The 26,956-nt window shown below is 34.9% G+C and overlaps 2 protein-coding genes across 2 annotated transcripts; one reads left to right on the forward strand and one right to left on the reverse strand.

The window, feature by feature from the left end:
* The first annotated feature begins 2,437 nt into the window (after positions 1-2,437).
* On the forward strand, positions 2,438-5,003 carry LOC133831301 (growth-regulating factor 4-like). The gene is made up of 4 exons (XM_062261549.1): positions 2,438-2,859; positions 3,026-3,223; positions 3,541-3,874; positions 4,266-5,003. Exons 1-4 carry the CDS (start codon positions 2,616-2,618, stop codon positions 4,738-4,740), a joined length of 1,251 nt encoding a protein of 416 aa, XP_062117533.1. The 5' UTR covers positions 2,438-2,615; the 3' UTR covers positions 4,741-5,003.
* An 8,106-nt stretch (positions 5,004-13,109) lies between these two features.
* LOC133831302 (1,4-alpha-glucan-branching enzyme 2-2, chloroplastic/amyloplastic-like) lies at positions 13,110-25,474 on the reverse strand. The gene is made up of 22 exons (XM_062261550.1): positions 25,086-25,474; positions 23,640-23,803; positions 23,071-23,318; positions 22,476-22,574; positions 22,186-22,228; positions 21,894-21,953; positions 21,691-21,771; positions 20,639-20,755; positions 20,075-20,158; positions 19,552-19,673; positions 19,301-19,420; positions 18,802-18,931; positions 18,450-18,560; positions 17,348-17,476; positions 16,806-16,909; positions 16,570-16,714; positions 15,588-15,735; positions 15,349-15,449; positions 15,105-15,182; positions 14,710-14,865; positions 13,844-13,918; positions 13,110-13,753 (listed from the first exon to the last, which is right to left on the reverse strand). Exons 1-22 carry the CDS (start codon positions 25,216-25,218, stop codon positions 13,562-13,564), a joined length of 2,640 nt encoding a protein of 879 aa, XP_062117534.1. The 5' UTR covers positions 25,219-25,474; the 3' UTR covers positions 13,110-13,561.
* Positions 25,475-26,956: the final 1,482 nt, after the last annotated feature.

Below are 26,956 nucleotides of genomic sequence, written 5' to 3' on the forward strand. Positions count from 1 at the left end.
CTCTTTATATTTTAATATTCATAATATTTATTCATATATAATGTTGAATATAAATATATTTTATAATTAAAAAAATATATTTATACTTTATTTTAAGCTAATCTAAATTTATAAAACAAGCTACAATATAAATTTATCAAAAATATAAAAATAATAAAATGATTATAAGAAATATTTATTCTAAATATTGCAATGACAAAATATTTAAAATAATACATTATAAAAGTTATCAAATACCTAAATAACAAACAATTAATTAATAAATCATAAAAATACTTAAAATAATATAATATTGATACATATATAATATTATATATGTATATATATCTCAAGCTAGGGTTCTCTCATTCGATTTGATTCAATTTTTTTTACTGCTAGCCAATCCAAACCAATTAAAGAAATCATCATCCAATCCAATTTGATTTGGTCTAAAAATTCAATACAATCTAATTATAATTGGAATACATTGGTTATTTTATCTTTGAAATATTAAGTTCATTAAATTTTTATTATTAATGTATCAAAACTAATAACTTAAGTACTATAATAATATAACATGAAAATAATAACAATAACATCTTAAAAAAGCTAAAAATTAAGAAAAAAGATAATAAAATTAAATATATTTATAATTAATATAATATATATGAAAATAATAGAATTTTTTTTAATTATAATTTGATTAAATTGATTCCTAATTAGATTTGCATAGACTCACCTACTATCCCATATAATTCAATTAATATAAACTTTATAAATATAATCAAATCAAATTGTTATTAGACATCCAATATTTTGTAGATTGACTGGATTGATTCGAGATAATTAAATCGGATTGGATCCCTCTCAAACACATTAAAAGAAAAAGAAAAAAAAGTTCCTTTAAAAAAAAAAAAAAAAACACATTAAAAGAAAAGCACACACTGTAAATATATATGAACTAAGCACGCACACATTTACATTTATAATATATATATTTATTTATTTATATTAGAGGAGCAAGAGACAGGATGAGGATATGCTAGAAAAATAATTAAATCTATTTTCAGTAGTGAGTATTCTATCAGTGTGAGTGAGAGGATTTACTGTATATATGTATGTAAATTTTGTGTATTTTACCACTGCTGATGGAGGTGTATTTTAACATTTTTAGGACTATCACAGATAGATATAAATATATGTATATATTTTAACCGACCAAGTTGATAGGTCCACTAATTAACATTAGATGATGCCAACACGTACCATTTCTTTTTTGTTTGTGGCATTGTACAGTTTTCTTTCTTCTTCTACAGAAAAAAAATGTACAAGTTAAGTGAACAACTCTTCTCTTTTGTTTTTCTTTTCCTTTTCTATAGCCACTCAACTAAGTGTCATACTATAATGTTTGGCATTAGGTCTTCCACAAATTTTGTTGATGTACTTTTTGAATCAAACAAAAATGGTTTACAGCTACACCAGTAAAAGTTATTCTTTTTTACTTTTTTTCCCCCACAAAATAATAATAAAAAAATACCCTTTTCGTAATATATTTTTACCATGTACACATTTATTATTTTTCCTTGTTACATTAAATAATCAAAAAGCATGCATGGGTTCTCATGCCGGAAATGCATAATCCCAAAGAAAGAAAAAAAATTGCATGAACAGAATTCGATAAAACTTAATTATTGGTTAGAGAGAGGACCACTTATTGGTCTTGGAGATTGAAACACCATGAAGAGAATTAATGTTGCTTACAATAACGAAATTTGTAAAATTGATATTTTTATCTATTTTTTTGTGCCAAAATATAATTTTGCAAAGTTGGAAAGAAAAAAAAAACAAACTAAAAGACAAGACTTGGATGAGTGAGCCAGCATTTGAGCTATTCCAGACGCTAAATCACTGGAAGGAGAATGATAAAAGCCTGAGCTCGGCTGCCATAGAACTGCATTGTCGGCTCATCTCTCTCTTATTATATCCTACACTACATATGCCTCAGTCTTGGATTTGGGGGTTAACAATTTTTTTTTCTTCTACACAGAAATGTAAACTTTATTAAGACAAAAAAAATAAAAAAGGGTATTTGGGATTTTAGTATAATTTTCTTCTCATAACCCCATATATGCTGCTGATGTCTTTGCTCAAAAATCACACCCAAATAGTATTGTTATTCCCAAAGCAATATATTAACTAGTAGTAAGTAACTAGAAAGTAGAGACTAAACTAGAGAAAGACTGCATGTGTTAGCTATAGCCTATAACTTATCTTTACATCATGTAACATGATCTTTTCTTTTTAATAAGTTATTTAATTATTCATTTATTTTTCTCTCAACTGTCTTGTCTGACTGTCTTTATCTCAAGTGCCCTAGGCTTCTCCACTGGCTATAAACAAACTTTGCAGGCTTTTTTATGTCAGAATGTGAGGTATCTGCCAAAGACATATAATAAGATAACCCACACACACAAGTTCAATTCACTACTTGAAAAGCTTCTTTTTTTTTTCTTCTTTGGTTGCTCACCAACAAAAAATAGTGCTATAAACTCCCAACCAAATTAAAAAGACAGTGTCTTAAAACTTAATCTTAAACCCTTTATTCTTTTCTTTTTGCCCTTTCTCTCTCTCTCTCTATGGACTTCCATCTGAAGCAATGGAGAAATCAGCAGCATGAGTCAGAACATCACCAACAACATTCTGCAAAGATACCAAAACTTGTTATCGAAACCCATCACATGAAACCAGAGCTCTCTTCTGGTTCTGAACCTCTTCCTCTGTTTGTACCTGAACCAAACATCACTAAAATGATCACAAGTGGTACTCTGTCAGCGTTCTCAGCTGATTCAACTACTTCTGCCTCTACTACTAGAATCCCAAGTATGCTTTCTTTCTTTTATGCTTTTTTTTTTCCTTCTTGTTTCCTGGTATGGAAAGTTTGTGCCTTTATTTATTTTATTTTTCTAGTGGAAAATCTTTCTTTGTTTGGTTTTTTCCTTGATGGGTTTTTCATTATTATTAATGGGGTTGGTTTTATTTTTGTCAGGAATGGGGAGTTACTTTAGTTTGGCCCAATGGCAAGAGCTGGAGTTGCAGGCTTTGATATTCAGGTACATGTTAGCTGGTGCTACTGTTCCTCCTGAGCTTCTTCAACACATCAAGAAAAGCTTTAATCTTCTTACGACACCGTATTTCTTGCATCACTCTCTTCAACCTTATCCCCATTATCAACCTTCCCCTACTTGTAAGTTCCCACACTAATTAATTTTGTTCCAAAATAATGCTACTACTATTACATTCATGCCTTCTCTATTTGTCTTTCTTTTCAGTACGAAAGATATAAAAGATTGTGTTTGTTCATCCTCTTTATGTATGCTCTGTACTTTTCAATATTTCACGTTGTTTATAGATAAGATCTCGCTTTAATTCATAAGTACACAAAAATTGCTAAAATATTATCCAAACCAAAGTAAGCATTGGTTTTTCACTTATGATCATATATGTATAATATATGCAATATTAAACTATATGAGGATGATAACAATAATGTTACGGATGCAGTGTTACAGACAGGTTACTGGGGAAGAACAGCCATGGATCCGGAACCTGGTCGGTGCCGGAGAACAGATGGAAAGAAGTGGCGGTGTTCAAGAGATGTGGTGGTTGGTCAGAAGTACTGCGAGCGCCACATGCACCGTGGCAGAAATCGTTCAAGAAAGCCTGTGGAAATCCCCACACCCACCACCACTGGCGGAAGACCCGCCGGGGACGGCGGCAGAGGGACTCTAGCTTCCAACACCGGTCCATCTCCTTTGTCAACATCCTCTAAAGCAGCCCATTTTTCCCTTTCAGTGCCATCATCCTCCGTAGATCTCCTCCATCTCAACAACCGGAGGTAAAAACAACTTTATTATTATTAGATTTTCTTCTTTGGTTAATATGTTATGGAGAAGGCCTATTTCTTGGTCTATAAGAAACTTTGAGAATAATAATGTTAAATCTACTTGGCTCTGATTTGGGTTTCGAGCTTTGACAAATGGTACTTGTTATTCTAGTGGTGGAATCTCTTAGGGGTATTTTTTTTTTAAAAAAAATATACTTTTAGGACAGAAACTCACATGGGGGACAAGTAAATATGAGTATCAAATCTTAAAATAAAAAATCTCAAACTTTCGTAGTAATTTAGCTCCAAGTTCCAACCATTGCTTTTGATTACAAGCCCTTGTTTTGTTTCTTCTTTTTCGAAGTAACCTTTTTCTCTCTTTTTTTTTTCTTTTTCATTATAGTAACACTTCAGATGTTAAAAATGAAAACAAGGACTTGTTTAAACCCCATAATGAGGTCTCCGGCGACGGCAAATCGGACGGTCACATACTCCGGCACTTCTTTGATGACTGGCCGAGATCACATCAAGAATCAGGAAATGTAGGAAACAATAATAATAGTAATAATCATAATAATACGAGCCCCATGAACACTGCTACCAGCTTATCAATTTCCATTCCGGGAAACCCATCATCGTCTGATGTTTCGCTGAAGTTGTCGACTGGCAACGGCGAATTGGGCCACCAAGAAGCCCATTCTGATCGTGAGCAGTTGGGCTGGGCTGCCACGGGTTGGGCTTCGAACCCAATGGCCTCAATGGGTGGGCCGCTGGCTGAGGCCTTGCGATCCTCCAACTCCAATTCATCTCCTACCAGTGTTCTACATCAGTTGCCTCCTCGTGCCTCTGTCTCTGACACTTGCATTGTCAGCTCCTGAGTTTTTGTAACCGTTTTAATTCTAAATATATTTACTTTTTTTGAATGGTTCTGATTTCTGATTAGGCATTTTGAGCCTACACTCTAACTTGCTGCTCAAATGTATAAATTGCACCATCTTTTCTTTTTTTGATCGTTTGTTTTAACTGAAACTATTGCTTTGTACTAAAGTGGTAATAGGATCATCTTTATTGCTATATGGTTTTTGTACTCGTGTGCTTTTTTTGCTGTTGAGAATAATTTGGAAAAGAGTTAAGAGGGAAATCTGTTCTTGTTCAAATGTTAATTATTCCTGAACTTTTTCTTTTTTATTCCGAACAAAAACCAAGTTTATTTTGGTGACCAAAAGTGGTTCACAGCTGACTATGGTGGTAAGAGTAACTCCAATTATGCCCTCTATTTTTTTGGTTTAATTCTTACTAAAATAGCTAAAATGCTATTTTAGAAGCTTTTAACTTAACACATCCAATTACACACTATTATAGAGAGCTGTCAAAAAAAATTATTTAATATTTTTGGTTCCATATATGAATCTTTTATTAAAATAATAATAAAATAGTAATAATTATGATAAAATAATAATGAAATATAATTTAGCTAGCGAGCCTCTACATTTGAAAAGAAAATGTAAAGTTGAAACGGATAAAATATAGCTACAGAAAAACTTAGAATACTTGTGAGACAAAACTAATTGTGTTATAATTGAGATGTTATAACTAACTAAATAGAGGTACCAGCACAAAAAGATTTCCAAACATTTCAAAAATATCAACTTTAATGATAATAATAATAAAATCTCCTTAATAAACTATTATATATTTAATAGTAATTTATGTAATTCAAATATGGAATAAATATTTTATTTTCTCATTTGAGTACAAAAGTATAATTTGTTAAAGTGGGATTTAAAAAACGTATAACTAATTATATTTTAGATGTTATTCTTATTTATAAGTGGTACAAATTGGAACAATTTTTTTTTATAATAAAATAGAAGTAATTAGTATATAAGATATTTTTATATAGAGGTTTTACTGTAGTCTCTTTGAGTATTAAAAAAAAAATACAAAATAAGTTACTTTATACCTAACTTTTTTTTTTAGGGAAAATGTCTCTAACAAGGACAACGATAGATTAAAAAACAACAAAGAGGTAACCACCTCCCAATACAAACGTCTAAACAACATCTAGAAACCGACTAAGATTAGTAAAACTAGGATAACTAACAACAACACTAATCTATGCTACAACAAGAAAGACTAGTAATTAAAAGCCCTGTCTTTGATTACTACCCTTAGTCAGGCCTCCTGAGGTAGCTACCACCTCTTCATAATCATTAAGAAGATCTTTGTTGAATTGGTCCAGTTGAATGACACCTTGGTATTGGTTGAGTCTAGCCCATCTGGATGTGTTGTGCGCCGCAAGGCTGTACTCTCTTGGGATTTTCTAGATGTCCCAAACTTCCATCTCTTTGACTGCTTCTTTAAACCATTGAACTGGTGCCCGAAGTTCTACCTTGATATATTTTGCTGTTACAACCTCAATTGCGTGCACTGAGTCACTTTGGTAGACCGCATTTATGCATGTTCCCTCTTTTGTTGCTTGAGCTGCATTAGCCAAAGCAACCGTCTCTGCCAATAAAGGTTCGGTATGGTGGATAATGGTTGTCTTGATACTCACAACTCTGCCTTTGTTGTCTCTAAAGATTGCAGCCACACCCGAGCTAGTATTACCCATTAAAGTATCTGTGTTGCACATAATCCAATCCTTAGGGGGTGGGAGCCAAGATTCTCCCATGAATACTTTACACTCCTCCCTCCCCTTTATCTACGTCAGTTTATAGTTTATTCTTGTAGCTAATTGTGTGGCATTGTTAATAACTCCCATGCACCACTAGATTCCTTTCTCTCCACATGTGTTCCATAATGATTGCCGCACCATATAGTAATGTGTAACCATTGCTTCCAGTCCTTTGCTTATGTATAAGCTGGCCCAATACCCCAACACATACCAAACCAAACCACACTTGCATAAGAGCCTTGCCACAAGACATGGAAGTTGATTTTCTCTTATTCCTCACATAGTGGGCAAGTATTCTTGTCAATTTGAAACAAAGAACTAATCTTTGATCTTGTTAGCAAACCATCAGTGATGAGTTCCTACCAAAACATTTTAGATATATTATGCATCTTTGCCCGCCATATCCACTTCCAAACTGAATTATCAAGTGTCATATCCATATTTATTTATTATTCTGCAAGCTGATTTCACAAAGAAATTCCCATTTGGTTCTCCAATCCACATCCATTCATCTTCCGAGTTTGACTGTGGCAGCGATATATTGAGAATTCGCTTTGCATCAGCCTCTGCAAACCAATTCCTACATTTTCCAAGCGTCCCATTGTTGGTTGTTTATGAATTCTTTGACCCAACTAATCCACGTGTAGCATCTTTAATTGGTTGAGGTTGCAAAACTCCACTAGGGACCGAGGGGCGAAACCAAATAGAAGTTGTGTTTCCATTCCCAATTCAACAACACAGACCCTTAAATAGGATAGTTATAGTTGAAGAGTGGCTTTCCACATTATTGAGTTGCCACTGCTCCCATTCATCTCAATAAAATCCCTTCCTTTAATGTATTTTTCCTTTATGGCTGAGCTCCAAAGGTTGTTCTCCTCATTAAGGATTTTCCAAGCCCACTTAGTTAAGAAGGCTTTGTTTATGGTTGTTGTTGTTCTCAACCCCAGTCCCCCTTCTAGCTTGGGCCTACACAACTTGTGCCACGCCATAGTATGAAGCTTCCTCTTCTCATCCGAGTCTCCCCACCCAAAGTTCCTGAGTGTTTGGTCAACCTTATTTGCAATAGAGACCGGGATCACATCAGATACCACAACATGAGAGGAAAGTGATGAGCCTACTGCCTGGGTTAGCGTTGCCTTTCCAGCTTTGGATAACAATCTAGTCTTCCATCCTTGAACCCTTCTCAGGACCCTCTCCGTTAAGAATTTCATGTCTTATATTCTTCTAGATGATGTAAAAAGCGGGAGTCCAAGGTACACTGCATCTTTTTTCATGCATTGCATTGCTAAGAAATCAGCAATTTTCATAGCCTTTTGCCTTGATACAACATTCGTGAAATAAACTGAATACTTTTGGAAGTTTATCGCTTGTCCAGACCACTTGCAATATTGAGTTAGGCATTCCATAAAGCTTTTAGCCTCCATTCCGTAAAGCTTTTAGCCTCTTTCATTGTTGCTCTTCCGAATAAAACTATATCATCTGCAAACATTAAGTGGCTGATAGCTGGCTCATCTCTCGAAATCTTAAAATCTTATATGAGACATTTACTCGTGTTTGTAGAAAATAAGCCTTGACAAAATGTCTGCAACCAATATAAACAACAAAGGAGATAAATGATCTCCTTGTCTTACTCCACAAGATGGTCTAACCCACCTCGCTATCGTACCATTTATCAGAATTTTCATTTCTTTCACTAAGATGCAATTTTTTTTTTCCAATTTGTGAAATGAGCATCAAACCCCCGAGCTTTCCGAACTTCAATGATGAATTCCCAATCCATTTTGTTATATGCTTTCTCCATATCCAATTTGATCATCATATATCCTTTCTTGCCTCTTTTCTTTCCCATTGAGTCCATGATTTCCTTTGCTAACATAGTGTTTTAAGCAATGAATCTTCCCTGAACAAAGGCTGCCTGAGTTGGTGCTATTAAGCCTAGTAACAAACATTTTAGTCTAATAGCAATCAGCTTTGAGATTATCTTGTATGACACGATACAAAGTGCTATGGGTCAGAAATCATTCACTATGGTCGGACATTCCTTTGGTATAAGAACCAAGCTAGTGTCATTAATCGATCTAGGCAACTCGTTCTCTAGAAAGAAGTGTCTGACCATGTTGATCACATCACCTTTCATTGTTTCCCAATGGTGAAGGTAGAAAGAGACCTACATTCCATCAGGCCCAAGAGCTTTGTCTTTCTCCATTTAGGCAATAGTCCTCCATACTTCTTTCGTTGACGGGATTTCATTGAGTTGTGAGTTGTCTTCCCAAGAGAGACTTGGTCGAATTAGATAGGATAGGGAACTTTGCTGCCTCTCTAAATTCTTCTGAAACGTATCATTGAATCTCTTTAGGAACATATTTCGTATTCGAGTTGGTTCACTAATCCAAATCCCCTCGTTTGTTTTCAGATGCTCAATGTAATTCTTCCTTCTGCGAATAATGGTAGATGCCATAAAGAACTTAATGCATCAATCCCCATTCTTTAGCCATGCCACTCTCGATCTTTGTCTCCAAAACAACTCTTCTCTCTGAAGAGCTTCATTTAGTGAGCTTCTTGATATTTCATTCTTGAGAACATTATAAGGTGATTGTTGCACGACCTCCTGCAACTTGGCTTTTGCCTCCTCCACCTGTTTTTTGACTTTCTAGAATTGCTCCTTACTCCATTATTTGAGTTCTGCACCAGTTCTTTTGAGCTTGTAGTGGAAATTAACCATAGGATTGTCATGCAACTTTTTAGCCCAAGCATTTTACACAACCCAAAAACTCCTTTGATCTCGAGCCCACATGGCTTCATACTTGAAGCTAGCTCTTCAAAAGTTTACTCCTGTGGTGTCTAGCAAAATAGGACAATGGTCTGACACCCCTACTAGCATGGTCTTTACAATCGCAGAAGGGAACTGCAATCGCCAATCGGTGGAAGCAATTGCCCTGTCCAACCTTCCTCTCTTTAAAAATAACCCCTTGTCTGCTAAGGTGTGTCTTTTATACCAAGTAAGCTTCTGTCCCTGGTTGCCAAGATCAATTAGCCCAACATTGTCCACCATTCGACGGTGATCAAAAGAATACATGGACGTATTGCTTGGTTTTGAGTAGTTTATGCACTCATCATTCCGTAATGTTCCATTTAGATCTCCCATTAAGACAACTGGCTCTCTATTTCCTCTCAATTTCCTGCCAATTTTAGACCAAAATTCCTCCTTTTCCGAGTGATGCAGCGACCCATAGATATTGTACAACTTCCATTCTTCCCCAAGAGGTTCGGAAGATGAGGACCCAATAATTAAGTTCTTGTCTTGCTCTTCAATCACACATTGGACCCCCTGCTTCCAACAAAAGGCAAACCCCCCGAACTTTCCCTTTGGAGGAACATAACATTGGTCTATGAAATGGATTTTATGATTGAGTTTGGTGAATTCTTCTGAAGCTAACCTTGCTTTCGAAAGAAGAAGGATGTCTGGTTGTTGGCATCGTACCAACTCCATTATTTGATGAACTGTCACAGCCCTTCCTATTCCACGGCAGTTCGATGCTAACATCTTCATAAGCACCTTGGAGACTTTTCTGGGCAAGTCTCCATAGCCCCAAATTGAAAAACTTAGGCAGCTTCTTCTTTTCCTCGATCGTCTCCTAGGTTTGCTCTTCACATACTTCTTCGATTATGTATTTCTTTGCTTGTTGAGGCTTCTTTGCTACTACAATGAAGTGGTTATTTAGGTCGACCGTCACATCAATTAGATTACTCTTAAATCAATCCTTTATCTTGGCTTCGTATTCTGATTTTGTTTTCTTCTTTGCAAAGTGGGAATACATCCCAACTCCTCCATTCTTTTTTGGTGGTCTCCCTCTCTTGCGTGAGCCTCCTACTTGACCCACCGGAGGACCATCCACCTTCCTTTGTCTCACCCTTCTCGTACATGAGTCCCTTTGTTCCCCAGAACCTGTTTCGAAAACAAGATTGATTAATTCTAGTGATTTTGTACCGAAGTGAAAAACTCATTCCCATATGCATCCTTGCCCTCATCGTGACTGCCATCATCTGCTCCTTGATTCCATTTGAAGTTTCTTGGGCTTCAAAGTGTTGCTTCGGGCTAAGTTAAACTCCATGAGATGCCTTTCTTTTCCTTGGGCCCATTTGGTGATCTTGGGCCCTAAAGTCTTCTATAGAAGTGATAGGATTAAAGATTGAGGGCTCCCTATGGAATTTGTCTATAGTCATTGCACCTCTCAACAGGTCATAGGCTTGGGCCCAACATTCATGAGATGGCCAATCCATCTGGTGGGTTGCTATCCAAAAATACTCTTGAAGTACCTGATTGGTGGAATAATTCTCCATGGTCTTATGGCTTGTCTGTTGTAGTTGGGCCTCCTCACTTGAGCCTGAATTAACCAACACCTTTTCCTTTCCTTTCCTAACATTCTCATTCTCATATTGAATATGGAATGTTTTACTTGTGCTTTCCACGTTCAGATGGTTGTCTCCCATAATCGGTAAGTTGTCATTTTCGGCATGCTCATTTTTTCCATCTTGTCAGCCCTCTGCATTGTCTTACAAATACGGAGCTATCCTTGGACCAGCTGGCTGGCATAGATGCAGGTCATAGGTAGTGGCTTTCGAGCAAAGTGTCTAGTTCCTAATAGCAAGAAACATGTCTCGTTTCTCCCAGTCTTCCTTATTTTTTGTACTACTTTTCTAATAGGGACAAATCTCGCGTATACCCAACATGTAAACCAGAGGGATTCAAATATTGTCTTCCTCCCTCGTTGCTGTTGGATTGTAGTGCCTTTCCTCCACCATACGACGCTTCGCTGGTGTTTGCATCGTCTCTTCCTGGTGTTCATATTCCTCCATTCTTCTAGTAAGCAAAGCCTCCTTGGCCTTTTCGAACTTTTTGCTTCACTGAAGGATCATTTTTCATGATTACTCAAACCATTTTGGAATGGGCGAGGTAAATGGGGATATCTCCACAGCTTCTCTCTTGAGCCAGATACCAAACAGTGGGAATGTGTCACCTTTATCTTCTTTCACCACTGTTGGAGCTCTGAAACAGAGCTTTTTCTCGTGGCCCATTACCTCACATTTAAAACAAATGTGTGGTAGTTTCTCCTACTTATATTGCAGCCAAATATTTTTTAAATCCTCCCTTTTGAGAAAGAAACTAGACATGAGAGGTTCATTGATGTTTACTGTAGCTCAAAACAGCAACGTTTCAGAGTTGAAACAAATGAGAGTGTTCTCTGGGATCTCATACACCGAAGCAACTTTTGCAGCAATTTTCTCAAGGTTGTTCGCCATCCAGAACCCAGGAGGAATCCTTACCACTTGTACCCGGATAGGTGTTCTATCAAAAGCCACCTCCAAATGGGATAGCCAGGATGGCCAAGCCATTAGCACCAGGAGTGCTCCCCCAACGAACCATGGTCTTCTTTGAAGAACATTCTCTGCATCATCCGTGTTCTGAAATATAAACTAGATAATGCCCTGGTCTAGCTCTTTCCATTTCCACCCCTTGAACACTATTTTCCCCAACAGAAACTTCCTTGGTCTAGCTCGTGTATAGTCATGTGGTTTCAGTTCCATGGTGAGTTTGTCCTCATTTATTGTGAGAGCTTCTTCAAAACGAGTGTTGAGCCTTCTTGCATCCAACGCTATGTTCTGTGCCATCTTACTTAGTCTATTGGAAACACCTGAATTCTTTGATTTTTAGTTACAACTGAACTGCATTCCCTTAAAGGCTAAGCTCCTATAGAGCAATTTCGAGAGCCTATTGCTTTCTACCAAGAGGTTGTTAAAATGGAAAGATTAAAAAAGTAGAGTGGTTGGAGATGCTCGAACAATTCCTAGCTCTAGGAATCCAACTGAAACATATTGAGAAAGATATGGGGGCCTTCTACTCTTCAATTCTCCTTACTAGAAATGAAATGCTTCAATCAAACCAAAACTAGGCAATCCGAGAAGAGAGTAGGAGAGACCCACCCCATTGTCTTTACATTCTTCCCTTCGATAAAAAGATTTATTTTCTTCATAAAAAATAAGATGTATAACCAATAAATATTTCTTTTTCGATTCATCCTGGAGTTGAAAACCTTAAGAATTGTTTTTGATCCAATTTGTAGTAATCAATAGAAATGTCAAATCATAGAAATGTCAAATTCCTTATGATACACCAAGGCATAGGATAACACGAAGACTAAATTGGCGATTTGGCATTAGCATGTTTCACAGCCAAAAGAATCCCTCTCCAAGGACATCATCTCACATTCAAGGCCAAGATTCGTATCTGGCATTGGGCAGGATGATATGCCTTAATTCCCTGATGGAAAGACTGATTCTGAGCCATCTAAAGATGATATGCCAAGTAAAACACATGCAAACACGTCTAAATTTGAAGCAAAACCCTACGCTCGAACTTGATGCCAACTAGATAATAGCATATTTCCTCAATCCGAACCAAACAAACCTGCAATACCAACAACTCAACCCCTACTTGGAGAATGGAATTATTTTCTAGACAAGAATTTGTCTAGTGTTGAAAAAAAAAAGAATATTCGGTGTCAGTAGGCATGATGAAAAAAGATCCCAATTTTTCAAATCTATGTTAAATTCACAAGATTCATTAGAAAACCTAAAAGAAAATCCAAAATTAGCTGCATCTAGCGTTCTATACAGATGAAATCTATAACCTGATTCTCCAACTCATTCGAGTTTTATTAAGATCTACTTACAAAATAAAATTTCACAAAACTACCACAACGTGTCTTTACAATACACCACCTCCTAGTAGAGATTGGTCTCCTTTGAGCTCTTAATGACTCACATGATTGGAAAAGTCGTACATGCATCTTCTTGTTTACCACGATTGTTATGACTGTGGATTGCTTGACAATGGAGATCTAAGCAGCACTCCATTAGAATTATTAGCAAAGAAATATACAGGACGAGGTTGTTCCGATGAGCCAGAGGAGAGGATGACAACATCAATAGATTCTCACCAAAACTTCATTTGAAAGATGATATCACCCTTTAATGGATTCCACCTGTCGTTCATTGTCACCGCTTATTGTTTTGGACACCAGTGGTTTGTTGTCTTCGCCTTTTGTTTCGGAAACCAGTGATTTGCTGTCATCCCTAACCAAAGCATAAACTACTGCTGTCCTACTAGGAGTATATACTAGGAAAGAACGAGGCCTATCATCGTACCACCCTTCCTGCACAGGCAAGGTCAGATTAATCTTAAAACCTAAACTCAAACTCCACTATTGTGCTGCCAAAGGATGATGGAAATAGAATTTTCTTACGGCAGAGAAGTATTCGGCATTGTGATCAAGCCTATTAAAGCCTCCAAATAACGAGTCATCTGAATCCAATACAATCTGGACGAGAGCAAAAACAAAAAAGAGTAAATTATTATGCAAATAAGAACAAAATTAGAATCCTAAACAAGCCCCTCTTGTTTTACGGGACCCACAGATCAACTAGTGCATGTATAGTTATATAATTTATCCAAAAGATCATGTTAGAATCAAGTCAAGAAACTTGGTTTTTATTTAAAAAAGAAGTTATAAGATCTAAAGAATTGTATGGGTCCATCCTTGTAACATTGCTTGATTTGTAGGGGTCCATCCTTATGATTAATGGACATTCCTTGATTCATCAAACAAAAATAATTAAAAAATATATTTATAAGCAGTAAGAAAGGCCTGCCTATTTACGGGACCCACAAGACAGAAAAACCAGTAGAGATTTTGGAATTGATTACATTTACATGTATATAAAAACATACTCTAGCTTCTATCAAGAAGTTCACGGAAATATATTGATTAAATTCGCCTCTGTTTCCTCCAGGGTTCAGGGAATTAAACGGGTAATATTTATTTTGATGTTACAATCTGCGAGTCTGCTGTGCATGAAACAAATTCAACCTTTTTTTTAAAATGTAATTTCTTGTACTTGATAATTATAAAAATTCAAATTAGTCAGAGTTAATGTGTGGGTGTTCTTTAGCTTGGCATAAGGATATGCATGAACATGAGAATTTTTATGAAGCTAAAACAGTAGTGGACCAATACAACAAATGATAATGAATACGTGAATGATAACAATAAGCATAAAGACCAAGCACAAAGGCAGAGCACTAGACCAAAATTTAAAGAGAATATATTACCTTGTACTTTCCTGGCCTTGAGCAGCCTACCCGGTAGTCAAAATAACTATTAGCCCAGTGAAAGTTGAAGACAAAAACAAGGTCTCCCCTTTCAAAGACAATAACCCTATCTGTTTCATCCTTCCGGGATATGTATTGGTGTTCAGAAGTCACGAACTGCATTGAGAATTTGACAAATGTATTAACTTTTTATTCAGTCACTAAACAATATGGAAAACTTGAGATTAATGTAAGGGCATCTCAATGAAATAAAAAAATAAGTTACAAAGATATCACAGAAGCTCAATATAGGCATTTGATACGCAAATTATTATACATTAATGAGACATTTATTTATCATCAAGAACACTGGAAACTGAAATTCAGCACGAAAGTCTAGCTCAAGTAGAACTTACGCCATATGCATCTTCAAGATGCTGCATTGCCTGATCAAATTCTTGCATTCCGTGATATCTCAAATAATCTGCATCACCCTATGCATGCATAACAACAATGGAACAATAAGCAACGGCAGCATTTATACAAAATGCAGTGTTTTCTATTGCAACATAAATGAAATATAAGAATATTTACATGGGTATGCACACACTTCACTTGTAGTAGATAACAATACCATAATAAGCTAAGATAGAAGCTTACAAGATCAAATCTACGCCGACATTTGTCATAGCTAAAACCATTTCCAGGAATTATTGAACCATCAGAAAGATGCTGATCAGCCCTTGGAAAATCTATCCACTCTGAAACAAGCAATACAGAGTAACACAGCCTCTTGGTAAGTTCTAAATCGAATGGCAGTAGAACCAACAAGAATAATGAAAGCAAAGCAAAGAAAATAATATATATATATATATATCACAAATTAGGCCAAATCTTACCAGGATGTCCAAATTCATTCCCCATGAAATTTAGATATCCTTCTCCGCCCAATCCCATAGTAATAAGCCTAATCATTTTGTGTAATGCTATTCCACGATCTATACGAGGGGTTGCTGGTCGGTCCAGAGCCATAAAGTCATACATATCCTGAAATTGTCATAAGATTTTATAAGTTCGTTTGAAAATGTAACCCATAAAACACACGTTTATACACCTACTCAAATTTTCAAAATAGAAAAATTGACAAGGTATTAGCAGATTTCACTTGAAAGCATGCAGACATCAGTACCAAATTTTTAAGAGCAAAGGATGAACAGAAAGAACAAGCACAATGTACTCCAAAAACATGAAGTCCCCAACCAAGCAGAATACTGTACTCCAAAAACATGAAGTCCCCAACCACAATGTTCCATCTATAAAGCCACTGAATCTACTTTTAATATTCAGCACCCAAAAAAAATCTACTTTTAATAAAATTACTGTCTTTCAAAAAAAAAAAAAAAAAACTAATGAGCCTTGAATTGCATCCCCAAATGATAGTACAAATCATCCATTCTATATCAAAGGGAAATAAATTGAAAAAGACATTTGAATGTATTAACATTAGTTACGAAACATATTTATTATATACAAAAAAGAGACGTTTGAACCTAGGCACATTTATTGTGCGATTATATAAACCACGTAAAGTTTTACACTCCATTTTCGTGACTATTATAACCATAATAAAGACATCACTGCATGGCATCACAAACCAAAACATTGTGTTAATTATACTAAGAATATTCTTAGTTTGATATTACGGACCCAAGTGACAAGAAGTCACACGTGCCAAGTATTCATCTTTATTAGAGCAAATTCAACTGGCTCAACAGGAAACTTAATGTCTATGAAGAGCATTTGCTTAGCATCAAATTACTTTAAGTCGTTGTTTCTCATGGGCATGGTGAGTTATATCTATAAAACATGGAAAATTACTACCTTGTCCATCAACCAGAATGCAATTGTTTTGTCACCAACAAGAGCTTGATCGTGGCTTTCAGCATAAGAAACACACTTCTCTGACCACCTTCTGTTTGTGAGTGTGTGAACAATATCACCCATTTTCCAGTATTCCTCTTGCACTCTAAATTGAATACCAAATGCCAAGAAACAAGAAATAGTTTAGGATCCACTAAAAAATTATAGTAATGCTTCAACTTTCGATTCAAACATACTTGAGGAGTTCAATCCATTTATCGGCAATGGCCATATGAAGGCGATAGTCAAATCCAACACCACCATCTTGAACAGGAATACAAAATGTTGGCATTCCGCTGACCTGTAAACACAGAAATTTCTATATTGAATAAAAGTCTAAATTTAGGCATTTGAATTCATTAAAACAAAATTTATGATTCAAAATCACCAATATTTTTAAACCCAACATATTTGCACCAGTGGGATCAGCCAACAAAAGAGAACAAACAATTAATAAGATCTATATACGGGGATTTGAACCCCGCACCACTCAAAAAGACTTCAAATCTACTAAAATTAGCAAGGATAATTTTTGTTTTAATAACATTTTATATTGTACAGATTCATGAGTTGAGTTGATTGGGTGGGTGAGCGGGTGTTTTTTTGTTTTTTTTAAATATCTCAATTTGGTTCGTCAGTTTATTTTCAGCTCACACTTTTTCAATTTTGCGAAAATATTAAACACAGCGGGAAAGCAAAATAAAACGATGCTGAACATATCTAGATGGGATTATATTACATCTTCACCAATGGTCACAGCTTCAGGGAAGAGCCCATGAATCATGTCATTGACCAGCATTAGATAGACAACAGCATCTACATCTGTTGCGAATCCAAAATACTCATTGTAATTTCCTGTAAATGCTACCTGCACAAAACACATAGAAAGTAAAAAAGATAATAAATGCCTACACATTATTTATATTTTAAAAAATTAAAAAAAAAATATTAGCAGGTACAATTAAACTGTCAGATCTAACATTCTTGCAAACTTGAAATTTTAAGCACCTTTGACAATTAAACCAATACAGGCAAAAACAAAATAAAATAATCTGCACTAATGCTACAACATGATTTTCGATATGCACCAACTAATAATGTTGTTTATGTTTCTCTTCAATATTTCTAATGCAAATATGCGTCCATGGTTAGCTTTGGTGATCAGCTTCTGCAGTCCACCCCCTAAGTATAATAACCCACTCTCAAAAATATAAACAAGAAATGAAAAATCAATTTGATTCACTATACAAGTCCTGAAAGAAGTTGGCAGTTGAGCAAAAAATAAATAAATCCTTTGAAAAGGCAAAAAGTCTGTAAGTCCTTAGATGAACCTTTTCGTGGGCTTTCTTGAACCTTGTTAAAAAGGGACTGAGGTCAACGTAAATTTTCAAGTGCCTAAGCTAACTTGAGGACTAATTTACTTCATTTTTGGTGACCTACGAAATGCACTACTTTTTATTCTCACGGAGTAAAAGAATCATATTGAATATGAAAATAGGTATCATAGATGGAAATATATAACATAATTAATTTTCTACAAACCTCTCTATGTTGCCCTATCAATAAAAGACAGTTAGAGAAAAGAAAAATGAGATAAGAAAATAGAAGTGTAGCAGCATAGAAAGTTTAAATAATTTGATATCACAAGCAAGTTAAAAAATGTATAACATAGGTAGGGCTATATATAGATGATAAAATAATGAGTCCTAACTCTACAACGTTAAGATTCTCCTATAATGGGAACCTAACTCTGAATTTTCATACAACAGACTGCTAATAATACTCCTAAAAACGTAGGAGATATAAAGGCTATCACTGTCAATGGTAAACTATAATGGTACCTGCAACCCATGGTGGGTGTACATCATTGAAGTCACACCATCAAATCTGAAACCATCAAAATTGAACTCTTCGAGCCACCATCTTGCATTTGAGAGAAGAAATCTCAATACCTACATACATAGAAAGGATCAATTACTTTAAAAATATAATGAAAAGGAAAAAACAATAAGACTAAGGGCTTGCTTGCCAACACCTCTTTTTGGTTTTTACAAGTAAAAGGTGGAGATCTTTCTGATATAATGCTTAAGAAAATCTTCATTCTCCATTTCACTTTTAAAAACAAAAAAAGAGGGGGTTACACAGCAAGCATAGGCCTGTCTTACTATATTAAAATGAAATAAAGCCAAATACCTCCCAGCTTCCATAATTAAAAAGACGAGAATCCCACATCCAGTGATATCCACGTGACCCAGAGTGGAAGTAATGACCATCAGTCCCATCGAACATGTTCAGTCCATCTAAAGTATTATTTGATGAATGGCTGGTACGAGTCAACCACATAGCAGTCAGATTTATCAGATACATAACAAGAAAACAAAATAATTTGGTGTGGCCAAACCAAGAAGGAACAATGCCAATACTTTAATCCAGTCACTGAGAAATTAGGATTACATTGCAGCACCTAGCTATCATAAAATGTGTTTACTAAAAGAATTGAGAAAGTTTGCACTATAGAAATCCTAAAATGGGTTTAAGTTTGAAAATCCGAACAGATCAACTAAGTGCAGATTATATATGGTATTAATCATATAGAATCTACTGAACAAACAATATCGAAGAAAGAGAAACCTACCCATACATAAGCTAAACCAAGGGATGCTTCAAGAAAAGAGTATAAAGCAGTTAATACCTGTGAACAATATCCATAAGAACAAGCAGGCCTAGCTCATGGGCTTTATCAATCAGTGACTTCAACTCATCTGGGGTTCCACAACGACTGCTAGGTGCAAAAAAATTTGTGACATGGTACCTGCATAACAATTAAAAATAAATGGATAACTCTAAAACAACAGAAGATACTTGAAACAAATATCATAACGAAAAATATGAAACACATGTAAATTGTAGATACATCTCTGCTCATGATGAAGTTGAACATACCCAAAGCTGGCATAATAAGAGTGCTCTTGAATAGCCATGAGCTGAACAGCATTGTAACCAAGTCTTTTAATGCGAGGAAGCACGTCATCTCTAAAGTTTGCATATGAATTAATCATTGGCTCCTGCATTGCAGAATCAAGATAACATGAAAATACAGCAATAATAAAAAGGAGGAATGATAAATTTTCAGCCAACAATAGCAAAGATGATGTAATGCTTGTACAGTTGATAATAAAACATAAAAATATGGTATAAATGAAAGAAAAAGGTAGAAACAATTGTCTTTCTTCACTTTCCAAAAAATTAGATCAGATCTATAAATAAAATGCCTTCGAACTTATTTATTTCTCAGTCCCCAAACCACTTTGGGAAAACATATGAGCTTATATATCACATATTCTATAATAAACATAAGCAACAGAGTCCATCGCATGCTTCTTGCTTCACTCAAGAATAGTCAGACAAAATAACATGAACACTCCACCATAATTCACTACAAGAGTTATAAGGAAGCAATGCACACCGTACTACTCATTCCAACGTGTGCCTCATAAATTCGGAGTGATTTTGGTCTTTTTGGCTGAGGATGCTGGAAGACATACTTTTCCTGTGTAAACATAGAAACAAGAGAATATTTAGCCATAAAAAAGTGGCACAAATAGTGCACAAGATTATGCCCAGCACATTTAGCCTTTTAACTTCCAGAAGATGCACAATTAATGAAAGAAATAAAAAAAGAAGGAAATTCTGTAAAGAGAATGTTATGTGATTATTGAAGAAATATGATCATCCTAAAAATGATTTAATAAGTCAATGGCCATTCATTTCACATATAATATTTAATACAAGGGAATCAAAACAATGACAATAACTGTGAAAGGAATAGTTGAAAAGCCAGTAAAGGCAATATTCTATGTATATACATATTCACATATATAAGTTCTTCAATTTATCCTCTTTGAAGTGACTAAGATAATTTCTAACTTCTGATGTTACTGCTGCCTTTCTTCCAGATTCCAAAAAATTCTTAAGCTTAACATTTTCAGCGTGAGAAATTTAGTTACAAAACAAATTGGCAGAAATATACCTTCTCTGGTGGATCATAGTATATGCCATTATAAGGAATTTCTCCTGGAGCCTGTACTGAAAACCTAGTCCAAGCAGAAATTGAATCTTTGATTCCAGAAGGAGTATCCATGCGGATCTGTGAGTAGATGATCAAGATGAAGTCATTTTCAACTGAAAACACCAATGATATTTGCATTCAAGATTACTATGAAGACACAATATTCAAATGGAACAGTGAAATAATCATGTAGCAAAGATGTTAACTCAAGAACCAAGATACGAGAAAAATCATCATATCATTCCCAATGAAGGAAAGTCCTTACTATTGGGACACTCTCACATAATAAAATTAAGCTACTTTGGAGTCAATTGAGATGAAATAAACTCTTTTGTTACTTTTTGCTTAAGCAAATCTATAGGGGGTCGGGAACATGACTATGACAGGACTATTTTGTCAAATCTGAGATAAAACAAATTTGGAAAGGGAAACAGTAGTAACCTCAAAAATGGAAGATTTTAACCCATATGTATGACTGGTTTATATAGTCCGATTAAACTCCTTTATTCCTTCTGTGTAAAAGTGGGCATTTCTTTCTTCTTAGTTCAGATTATCCAACAAAAATGGGTGCCACATTATTTTATACATATTTTAAAACACAATCTCCTAATAAAATGTTCTCCGTATACTTTTTCATTTAGTCATTCATTACAGTATGCAAGTCTTACAGCTAAACTAATACAATCCTAAGCACTAAGCAAGTCTTAGTACTAAAATAATCCAAATGTAAACAATGGTCTAGACCAATCCTGCTTACCAAATGAACCCTATTTCAACTAAAACTACAGCTTTACTTTTAAAACATGGTTTATGTAGATAATGTTTATCAAATATTTACCCACAGGAAATCTCAGCGGATTGTGCTTTCAATACATCAAAATACTGTTGGCACTTTAATCACTTATTACGATATCTTTTCGTACCTTTCATAGGAAAAAAAATGATTATGCCTATTTAAATACTAAAACACCACTAAAGCAATTATATTTATAATGCATCAAGGAAAAAGCTACCTTTACTCGAGAACCATGAGGAATTGCAGGTGAACCATCTGCATTGTTTGGCAAAAAGATCTCCCAGACACCAAATTCATTCTGTTGGCATATGAGGTGTGAGTATCATTAACTATTTATAATTTGATTGACTGACAAGAAATGATTGACTAAGCTTCACATTGATTAAACATTCATAGAAATTGTTAAAACTCAGAACTTACCCGCGTCATAACATCTGCATTTGGATTCCAATTGTTGAAGTCTCCAATCAGAGATGCAGACTGAAAAAACAGGAAGTGAGGGAAGAAATGTGAATGAAAATTGAGTGCGATGGATATTCCTATTATCAGTGAGTGTCATGGGGCACACATTATCTAAACAGTACACAAATCCTAATGAAATATATAAATAATCTAGTCCCATTATGATCATTGTCATATTTCCTAGTATGAAGATTCTCCAAGATTATTTATAATCGAAGTAAACTTCCTATACAAAAAGCACATAACAAACCTTAGCTCCTGGTGCCCACTCTCGATAAGTTATACCTGTTGCACTGCAAACCAGTTGAGATAACTATCAGTAATTTACTTAACCATGTTCTATTTTTCACTCAACTATCTACCCTATTAATGTATATTTACCAAAACACATTAATTTATTAATCTAACTAAAACGTTAAAATAAATATGAAACATATTGCTTGGACATACAAATAGTAAAATATGAAGCTACTATGTCCAGATAATTAATTAAGACAGTAAAATTGCATGAACACAATCAGAATTCTGAAAAAGTGATACCTGCATTGAAAACCAAACTTTTCAAATCCACGAGAAAACACCTCCAAACCTCCTTCGTATTTGTCAATGTCCTCGCGTAGTTTTTTGTATTGCTCAAAACTGTACAATAAAATTTAAAATATTCACTAATTTTGTATATACAATAAAGATGAATAGAGAAAAGGCTGCATGGTCCACTCCAAGGCAACAAATCTTTACCCAACTCGCACAAATTAGGGAAACTTAACTAAACAAGAAAAGCAATATTCAAGCAAATGACTGCGTATCAAGATTCTTCTTTTTTTATTTTTGTGGTTGGCTGACTGCCTATGTAACATCAATGATTTTTTTGCTGAATACATAATGATAAATCAATCTCTATAACAAACAATTTTTTACAGAAGTAAAGGCTTTCCCTGTTATATGCAGTCAATATATTAGTTGAATTGATTTGGAGGTTCATGAAATTTTAGGTGAAATAGGGTATAAGCCATCTATTGACATAAGCAGTAAAGTACAACTTAAAGCAACTGGTAAACCCAAGGATAATTTCAGGACAACTCTCAGCGAATTCTAAGTCATATTTGTATAAGAAAAAACAAAAACAAAATCTCACCGATATTCAAGGTGTTGCCGGTAACCATTTAACATTGGATCTATTTCATATATTTTTTGCCCAGCACCCGGTGGTGGAATGGACATTTTAATTTCTGTAGTTTCAACTTTAGTAGTACTTGCTGTTCCTTCGAGAGGACCAGCTGCCTCCACAATAAGAGCTTTATCGTCAATTAATTGTGATGAAGGAACAACTTCAATATTAACGTCCACACGATGTTCCATTGTTAGATCATCTACATCAAGAACCTATACAAAAATCATATCAGGTGGTAATCAAGATGGTAACAATGACTCTATCATGTGTCATTTACAAACAGATAATGCATTTAAAAATACTTGGAAAGTGTCAAATGATTTTCAAATGTTTATCAACCTCAAAACCATTGTGAAATGAAATCACCTATTTTTTTTTGGTTCATTGTCCAAGTTCTCCAACATCACAATTATCCGTATTCTTAATTTCTTTTTAAAAATAAACTCAATTAGAAAAATGATAAAATATATACAGACTATAGAATTAAAAAAACATTATGTATGTATAATTATTTAAATTGCAATGATCAAAACCTGAGGCTCCTCCGTGGCTGTGCCAGGCGTATCAAGTTGATCTGTTGAAGATGAAGGCTCGCCACTCTGAGTGCCAGGAACTAGAACTTTATCCGATGCAGATGCAGAGACCGTAAAAGATGAAGAATCAGAATCATAGGAAGACTTCTTAGCAAAAATCTTACCTGTCAAAAAAGTAATATCATTAGCTTTATGCACACACAACACAGAAGTTGTTGTCAATAATAACACAGAACACAATATGAGCAGAAAAGACTAAATCTCAAAGTGGGATATGAAATTTTTTACATGCACTTCGGCCACTCATAATAGTAAAATAACAAGTACCAGCATAACAAGTTATGAAAATAAGACGAAAGGGTCTCACAAAACAAGGGTATATGAATCCAGTGTACAATCACTGTTATTTGAAAGAACCCTGTTATGGTTTACGTCAAAATATGATGAAGTTGGTGGTATAGAGATTATATACAGGTGTCCATTCCTCGCCCACAATTGATCTCGCATACGAAGGAAGATACACTACCCTCCGTTCCCAACTCAGAGAAAGTTAATATAATCAGAAAGAAGGAAAAGGAATTTGTACCATCTAGAAGCCGTTTAAGAAATAATAATAATGAAGAGAAACAAATCCACATCAAATTCAAAAGTATCACCCTTCTACTTTCAGAGTCAATATTAATGTCCAAGTAGTTCTTCCTTCAGATATATCCTCAACACAAAGCACACCCCTCTGAATTGTCAGCCCACAACAAATTTCGCCTCCCTATTCACCGTGATCCGAACCTATGAAGCAGTGCTCCACCTTTTAGTAACCAAGAGTGTTCCGCACCGGTAAGATCCAATACCATAATATTAGGTTTCTACCACAAGGATGGCTACCTTGATATGCTCCAAAACAACTCTGTGTGCCTCCAGTATATTCGTAGGAACCCAAAATAGCTCCGAATCACTCATAAATACTTTGATAGGACGCAAGCTACCATTATTTCCGATTTCATCCTTTCTTCACGAAATAAATACCTTGGCGATTCCTCAGCACCCGCAATATACTTCCAAACATTAACGACACAAAATTACTCGAGTACCACAATAAGCACTACTCCTGACCTTACATAAACCATACATAAAAAAAAACAATCGCAATGACGAAATAACAATCAAATTACTCACCCAGCCAAACAAGCATCCTCTTCGAGCAAGACCGCCATTGTTTCTTAAGAAGCTCACAAAATTACATATACCAACACAAAAACACTGAATCCCGCGATATCTAGCTTTATATATGAAATTTATGCAACACTGTTCTATATACAACTCTTCTATATCGATACACATACATGTGTGCAGATATGCATATAAATAAATAAATAAAAATACTTAAGCAAGCAATACAGTGAAGCACAATCAGTATGCTCAGTATATAGATAGAGTAAGAAGGATTACGAGAAACCGAGTTCTTCTTCAAGAGCAGTGAGAGACTGGTACTCCTACGATCGCCATTGAAGCTTGAATGCGATAAAGGCCTATACGCCGAAGGAATTGCAGGGAAGCGTACTCCCGTGATTGTATACACCATTTTTTTCCCTTCTCTTTCAAGGACAGAGAAAGAAGAAGAAGTAGGAGGAGAAATGGCGAGACTGAACTTGAACAATTAGAAAGCTTACGAAAAGACGGATCTGGAAATAGTGTTGAGTCCGAGGCGCCGAGAGAAGCGTGAAGCTCAGAAAATATCAGAGAGGAAAGAGAAAGGGAGAGAGGGAGAGAGATTTTAGAGAGAGAAAGTGTGTGAGTGAGAGCTAACTGCCAAGAGAGAGAGAGAGAGAGAGAGAGAGGGAGTGTGAGAGTGGAAGAGCAGTGGATACGTGTAGAAAGGTGAATTGAAGTTTGCAATTGCATGGAGCGATTGTTGTGATTAGGACAGCGGGACCCACTTAGCCTCTTCTATGCATTCTCCATCGTCTACTTCTGATTTTTTTCCTTCTTCGAACCTTTCCCCAGAAACTATTTGACCGATTTGTCCCTGGATTATACAAATTCATCAAATTTCACCCTTCCATTAATTAATTTTATTATTTTTAATTTCCTAATCAGAGTATAATATATGAGTACTTGCCACTTGCAATTTTATATAATAAATTTATTTTCATCTACATGACTTAATTATTAATAAAAATTAAAGTTGGTGTTTAATTGTCCAAACAAAGTAAAAGTGAATGTCCATTCCCAAATAAGTAAGTAATTAGTGTCACATGTCCCTTCTTTGTCGTTTTTGTTTTTGAGATTAGAAATGACTGGCTGTGACATAGCATTAAATTATGGGGTAGTATCAGTACGATGTGCAGGAAATAATAATAATACCAAATTTAAGAGAGAATCAATCAATATTGTGTGATTTTTTTATATTTTTCGTTTTCAATTTTACAAATGATACTTTCTATGGTTTTCCACAGTTTGATTTTCTTTTCTTCGAACAATTAAACTGAGTAAGACATGTAAGTTATAAACATTCGCATAAAATTCTTTGAATTTTTTTTAAACAAGTAAATGTTTTCTATTTATTTAGGGATTTTAGCACCAATACCCCCTAAGTTATGCATGAGCTCTCATTTTAGTCCCTGAACTTTTATTTGGAGCAATCAAATCCAAATTGGTTAAATGGTGTCAATTAGATTCTTCCTTCCATTTCCGTTTAATTTTTAGTAGAAACAAGTGGTAGTTGCTTTGTAATTTTAAATGCAATTAAAATAGACTAATTAATTTAAAAGATTTTTAAAAGAATAATAAAAAACTGAAAAAACAATAATTTTTCTTTCTTTTTCGAAGCCAGCGGAAGTTGGAGGACTTTGCAGGGAAACTTTCCTTTTTCTGTATATATATAATATAGAAATATATAAAACAAATTAAGTCATTCTATGTATATATATGTTAAGTAGTACCGAGTAAGTAAACTAGTATCTCCTTTATATGAAATTAGATTTTATTTGAAAAATAATTTTGCTATATTTGCTAAAGCTTGAAGCAATATATTGATTTTCTTCATCCAATTTTTGTTGCGATGAAAAATGGGAAGTCCGTTAGTCCATACAATTATTCATGTACCAGTAGATGATTCAGTAACTACTGTAGCCTCTTCTCAGTATGTTCTATTCAATACGAGTGTATGTTCTATTCAATACAAGTAAGAGAAGAGTCCAATTCGATATTTTAAAAAAAAATAAAGAAATTCAGAACCAAATTTCACAATTAAAAATAAATCAAAACAGTATGTTGGGTCTTTCTGTCTAGGTGCAAGTAGTCCACATCATGCAAGTCTT

The sequence above is a fragment of the Humulus lupulus genome, chromosome 4 (assembly GCF_963169125.1).
Source record: "Humulus lupulus chromosome 4, drHumLupu1.1, whole genome shotgun sequence".
Taxonomy (NCBI): domain Eukaryota; kingdom Viridiplantae; phylum Streptophyta; class Magnoliopsida; order Rosales; family Cannabaceae; genus Humulus; species Humulus lupulus.

Excerpts from the sequence above, each read along its gene's own strand:
- LOC133831301 (XM_062261549.1), top strand. The coding sequence starts at position 2,616 with ATGGACTTCCATCTGAAGCAATGGAGAAATCAGCAGCATGAGTCAGAA. Across the intron at positions 2,860-3,025 it reads CTCTACTACTAGAATCCCAA|GAATGGGGAGTTACTTTAGT; the intron begins GTATGCTTTCTT and ends TATTTTTGTCAG. Across the intron at positions 3,875-4,265 it reads CTCCATCTCAACAACCGGAG|TAACACTTCAGATGTTAAAA; the intron begins GTAAAAACAACT and ends TTTTCATTATAG.
- LOC133831302 (XM_062261550.1), bottom strand. The coding sequence starts at position 25,218 with ATGGTGTATACAATCACGGGAGTACGCTTCCCTGCAATTCCTTCGGCG. Across the intron at positions 18,932-19,300 it reads CTTATGGATATTGTTCACAG|CCATTCATCAAATAATACTT; the intron begins GTATTAACTGCT and ends GACTCGTACCAG. Across the intron at positions 13,754-13,843 it reads ATGCCGAATACTTCTCTGCC|GAAGGGTGGTACGATGATAG; the intron begins GTAAGAAAATTC and ends TTGCCTGTGCAG.